Below are 5,690 nucleotides of genomic sequence, written 5' to 3' on the forward strand. Positions count from 1 at the left end.
GGGGATTTAGCTCAGTTTGAAGACTCTGGGCTTAATCTCTAATACCAGAAAAAATAAAAGGGGCATGACTGCTTCTGGGTTTATTATTTTGAGAGTGAGAATGGTAACAGTTGCACAGCTCTGTAAATAAACTGAAAACCACTGCAGCATACACACCCAATGGCTGAAATACATGGCATCTGAATTGTACCTTGTTTTTTCACAACTTTTGTTTGTTTTGTTTTGTTTTTTTGAGATAGGGTCTCACTATATGCTTCACAGTGGCCTTGAACTTACTATGTTGCTCCGGCTGCCTCTGAACTCCACTCACAGCAATCTCCTGCCTCAGCCTCACAAGTGTAGGGTGTGTACACCACCACATCCAGCTTTACACCTTGATCCTCTGATTTATCAACATATTCTAATTAATTTAAAGTGAATAATGTTGGTCTTTTTTGTTTGTCTGTGGTAATGGTGATTGAACCCAGGACCTTTGCACTACAGTGTATCCCAGACCTTTTCTATTTTGAAACGATGTCTGATTAAGTCACTAAATTGCCCAGGCTGGGCTCAAACTTACAATCCTCCTTCCTCAGCCTCCCATAATGTAGTCTTACATTTGAGAAAACGTAACTTGATTTTTTTTTTTTGGTAGTGGAGATCGAACTACGGTCCTTGTGCTTGTGAGGCAGACAGCGGAACCACTGAGCTAAATCCCTGGCCCTTGAGAAAATATAACAATAGAATCAAAAGGAATTTATTAATTTAGGCCAGTGGTTCTTAACCAAATGTGGTTCATTATTTGGGGATCAGCCGCTTTTAAAAAAAAATACTTTATTTTCAGATTAAAAGTATAGTTCAGTGTTAAAGAGTGTGAGCTTCACCCTGGGTATAATCCCCAGCACCAAAAAAAGAAAAACATCTTTATTTTTGATACAAGCAAAATATCTTAAGGAAGAGAGGACTTAAGATGGACTAAAATGCTGGTTAAAATATTATTCAAAATGCAAAAAGCAACAAAATATCGATAATACAATGAAACTATAGAAAATAAAATGTGGCCAGGGATTTAGCTCAGTGGCACCATACCTACCTCAGAAGCTCAATCCCTGGTATAAAAAAAAAGAAAGAAACCTAGCCAAAAAATGTGTTCTCACCTGTCCATCCATTACTCCCAGCAACGTGACTTCCATCCACTGCACAGGCTCGATGAAGTAGGAGGTGCAGTGAGCCTGACTTCCTGGGCTAAGCGTGAAAGACGGTGTTGTTCTCTTGTGAGCAAAGGCTACAGGCCCACTTCCTTCATGATGATCCAGTATGCTAGAGCTTCGAAATAAGGATCGTCTGCAACTCCCAAACAAAAACATTAATTAATTAAAAAATAGATGGAATGTGCAATATTTCTTAAAGACCAAATAATATAATATTGATTATGCTACTTAAATTACAACCTGATTATTTTCTTTTATCTTTTTTTTTTTGGCCTTACTAGAGATGAACCCAGGACATTTGTACTGAGCTACATCCCTGCCCTTTTTAAATTTTGAGGCAGTCTCATTAAGTCACTTAGTTATCCAGGCTAGGCTCAAACTTGGGGATCCTCTTGCCTCAGACTTCAGAGCACTGCGATTACAGGTGTATACCACACCCAGCTACTTTTACTTTTAAAAACATATATTCTTCTTGAAAGCAGATTTGAATTAGAAATTTCTATATTACTCAATTAAACAATCTTTTCTACAGAGATACAAGGAAATAGAACTTCAAATATTTTTCTATATCTTTAGAAACAAGATATAAATCTCCAGAAAAGGGCTGGGGATTTAGCTTAGTGGTACTGCCACCACCTGCCTCGAAAGCAGAAGGTCCCAAGTTCAATCCCCAGTACCAAAAAAAAAAATCTTCAGAATGTACAAAATATTTTACCTGCACTTTCTACATTTGTAGAGAACTTCATCTTTCATTCCTTGTGAAATGGTGGTTGGGTCAACAGCAAAGAGTTCTTGAGGTAAATTCTGTAATTCTATGTGATATAATTAAAATTGTAACTATTACCTTTCTGCATTTTCAGACAGTCAAATTGAAGAAACAAGTGCTAAACTCAAAAATTTTTAAAACAGAAAGAACTCCACGATGAGAAACCAGGATGCGGTAGGAGAGCAAAATGAGTAAGTATTGGGTTCTGAGCCAAATTGCCCAAATTAAAGCCATTTACAAACCATGTGACCTTAAGTAAATTATTTCTGTCTATAGCATAGTTTCAAAATAGAAATCACACACTTGCGAAGCTGAGACAGGAGAATCTTAAGTTCAAGACCAGCCTGGGCAACTTATGGAGACCCTGTCTCAAAATAAAAAAGGCTGTCGGTGTAGCTCAATGGTAGAGCTGAGTTCAATCCACAGTGCCAAAGGGGGGCAGGGGGGGTGGCGCTACTGTACCTGTGTGAGGCAGTTAAGGAAAAGTGACATAATGCATCTAGTGTCAGTAAGTGACATCTAGAAAAAGTCCAGTACGTACTAACAATTATTATTCTTACCTGGATACTTCTCTGTAACCTTTTGTAAACGATATTGCTTATAAATTGCACTAGAGGTGTCTACTTCATATCCCATTGCCTGGTATAATTTCAGTTGCCACTCAAACCCCTCATTCATCCTTTAATGACAAAACATAAAGTTCAGTTTTCTTTAAATAAAAATCACATCACCCAAGCAGAATCATTATTGTAACAAAGAACTCACTTAGCTTCTGGCTTGAGAGTCTGGAGGATCTCATAGGCATTTTCAAAAGTCAGTCGGTCAGTCTTCATCACAAAAGCAGTCACTATAGCAACACTTCGACTGATTCCTGCATGACTGAAAAAGAGACCTTCAGAATAAAACAGCAAATAGCAACAATTAAATAAAATAAAACCCAGCCACCTATTAATGGTAAAGTTTTAGGTCCACTTCATTTCTGCTTCTACTCAAATAACCCTACTGTGTCTGAAATATTACCAGTGTACAAAAGAATTATTCCTTTGCTTTCTTGTTTCTTTTGAATTTTGAACCTTGAATGGACTACCAACTCAAAAGTAATTACACTAATTTTTAAAACTTTTCTAATGGCTCCAGAACAAATCCAAGCTCTTTTGCTCTTAGTATTGAGGTCCCTTCTGGATCTAATTTCTTTTGACTTTAGTATTTTCTTCTCTACTTCACGTAAATATTTAGAATGAGTGTTGGTATACAGTAAGTGTCATAAATTTAAAATACTAGCTGGGCATGATGCTGCATGACTATAATCTCAGCTACTCAGGAGGCTGAGGCAGGAGGATGAGAAGTTCTAGGCCAGTTTGGTCAACTTGGCAGGGCTCTGTGTCAAAATTAAAAAGGAGTGAGGATGTGGTACAATGAGACCCTGGGTTCAATTCTGTACCATAGAATTATTAAAATTATTATAATTATTACACTTCAATCTAACCAAACAGGATTACATGACTACTCAGGGATTCCCAAGTACCTATCTAGATTTCCTATCTTTTCATCTTTGCTTCAACACACCCCATTTATCTCCCGTATCATCTAGTAGATACAACTTTAATTCTCCCCTTCATCAACCACCTTCCCCCATCCTAAACAAAGCATTAAAAATAACCTGCTCTGCTCTTACTCTTCACTCTCAATAATGTCATCCTTTGGGGCCTTTGTAACTTTGACAAAGATCTGGACAGCAAATTATTGTATCCAAAAAATTTCTTTTCTCTATCATCTAGCAACCTACTGATCTTTCAGGAACACATGCATTGAGCTTAAAATTACATGCTTACAGTTGCAACTTGAAAATATCAGCTTTAGAAAGGAAAGTCTATATATCTCTTTTAGAGAAGATGGGGCTTTATGTCAAAAGACTTGACCATGTTTGGTCCACTGAGAGGGGGATGTTGCTTTGTTGCTGGACAGCTTCAATGGCATTCATTTAGGTCTTAAGGGTTTTAATCTTTTTGGTTGCCAATGGGTGGCCTCTATAGTACTCAAAGAATCCGGGGGCTATCACATCCAAATATGACATGCTGATTATTTTAAATTAAAGGAACTTAGCAGCAGACGATGAAAGAGGCTTTACTCTTGATATTTTCTTGTTTGCTTAAAGTTCAGCCCCACTAAGAAAAAAAAATCACCTCTGGTCTCTTTTTCTGACTTCCCATTAACTAAATTCATACACTAGGGAGAAAGACAAGCTGGTCAAAAAACCCAGACTATTGAGTGTCTGTCCGCAGGTGCTGACAGATTTTTTTCAGACACCCTGTCATCTATTTAGTTATTCAATATTCCAAATAGAATCATTTACAATTTACTCTCTGTTCTGTGGGTCCAGCAGATTTTGGCCTAGGCCACTATTTCTTCAAGCCCAATGAATTCCCCTGAAACTCAGTCACTATTCCCTTAAAATTATGTTACATTTCCAACGTGTCCCATCCCTTATGGAAAAGGGATATATAAATATTTGAGTCATGTTGAGCTAATGGGGTGATTTTATTTTGTGACTGCTTCCATGCACAGAATCGTTTGGACAAATTCCCTTCTAATCAATCTTTTCTCCTGTTTCCCTTTCTCCCCTAAGGCAGGTTACAGAAGCTAGAATCCCTCTCTTCCAAAACCAGTCACAAAACCTGGAAATACCACTCCAAACTTCCTTCAACTTTCTGTCTAAAAAGCTGTTTATAAAGGAATTCTTTTACCTAGCTGTCTCATAGATGCTAAGACCCTCGCTCCAGAGGGGTCCTGCACTACACTTGGGAGAAAGGAATGCTGCACAAGCCAGAAGAATACAAATGGACAGGCCTTCCTAGGTTTCCCTCTCCATCCATTCCATCAGGCCCTACCCATTTTCTCTAACTTCTATACAACTGCCCATTCTTAAATGTATCCAAACATCAAAATGGACAGTTTTTCCCTAAGTCTTTGAAGGTTACCGTATCATGTAAAATTTTGATTAATCCAATCTGTCATGTTCGTCTCTTGTTAACCTATCTTTTGTTACAGGAGTATCACAGGAAAGGTGTCCTATCATTCCATTCCTAGGAATCTAATCTGCAGTTCCCGAAAGAGCTGTAAACCACCTTAGGGGTGGACTCCTCATCCTGTTTCTGCTGGCCGCCCACGCCCCCCAAAAACCAACCAATTGCTGCAGAGCAAACGAACCAAAACACTAATGAATGAAAGCAGGGGCCCACCTCCAGGCCTTGTTCCTCCTCGGTACACAGGACCCCGCAGGAGCGGGGCGGAAGTGTGACCGTACCTCGTCCTCTCCTGGGGGCCGCGGTACTAAAGGATGACGAGCGGCGAAGGCTCCAGCCAGACGGGGCACCACCTCTCGCCCCCAGACCCGGGACTCACCAGTGCACCAGCACCGCCCGGCCCTCGGCGCGGGCCTGCCCGATGAAGGCCACGCACCGGTCCAGGTGGCTGAGCAGGTCGGTCTCGGGTTTGTCCAGCACCCGCACGAACAGGTTCCGCAGACCCTCGAACCCAGCCCCCGCCTTGAAAGCAGGTTCCCAGTCCACCGTCAGCACGGCGGTGATGCCAGCCTCCCTCAGGTGATCCGGCTCCGAGACGGCCGCCGCCCCACCCAGGTACAACCCCGGCCGCACTTCCAGCATTCGCTCCGTGGAGCTGGCTGGGTCCCCGCTCGGGTTCGGACGCTCGACGCCCGGGCTCGGGCCCTGCGC

General features: G+C 41.1%; 1 protein-coding gene and 1 long non-coding RNA gene across 2 annotated transcripts in view; one reads left to right on the top strand and one right to left on the bottom strand.

Annotated features, from left to right (window-relative positions):
• Nucleotides 1–5,365, top strand: part of LOC117286853 — a 17,794-nt gene extending 12,429 nt beyond the window's left edge. The window contains exons 2-3 of the long non-coding RNA XR_004517984.1: nucleotides 2,051–2,147; nucleotides 5,005–5,365. This is a non-coding gene — a long non-coding RNA (uncharacterized LOC117286853). The remainder of the gene's footprint in view (nucleotides 1–2,050; nucleotides 2,148–5,004) is intronic.
• The window catches only part of Dusp12 (dual specificity phosphatase 12), a 7,836-nt gene extending 2,152 nt beyond the window's left edge, over nucleotides 1–5,684 (bottom strand). Inside the window, exons 1-5 of the mRNA XM_010616990.3 lie at nucleotides 5,359–5,684; nucleotides 2,722–2,835; nucleotides 2,517–2,635; nucleotides 1,906–2,002; nucleotides 1,137–1,323 (exon numbers count right to left, since the gene is read on the bottom strand). Of these exons, the coding sequence (XP_010615292.1) occupies nucleotides 1,137–1,323; nucleotides 1,906–2,002; nucleotides 2,517–2,635; nucleotides 2,722–2,835; nucleotides 5,359–5,621 (780 nt within the window). The 5' untranslated portion in view covers nucleotides 5,622–5,684. The remainder of the gene's footprint in view (nucleotides 1–1,136; nucleotides 1,324–1,905; nucleotides 2,003–2,516; nucleotides 2,636–2,721; nucleotides 2,836–5,358) is intronic.
• Nucleotides 5,685–5,690: the final 6 nt, after the last annotated feature.

This window comes from Fukomys damarensis, unplaced genomic scaffold (genome assembly GCF_012274545.1).
Source record: "Fukomys damarensis isolate Sample0158 unplaced genomic scaffold, DMR_v1.0_HiC HiC_scaffold_19, whole genome shotgun sequence".
NCBI lineage: Eukaryota > Metazoa > Chordata > Mammalia > Rodentia > Bathyergidae > Fukomys > Fukomys damarensis.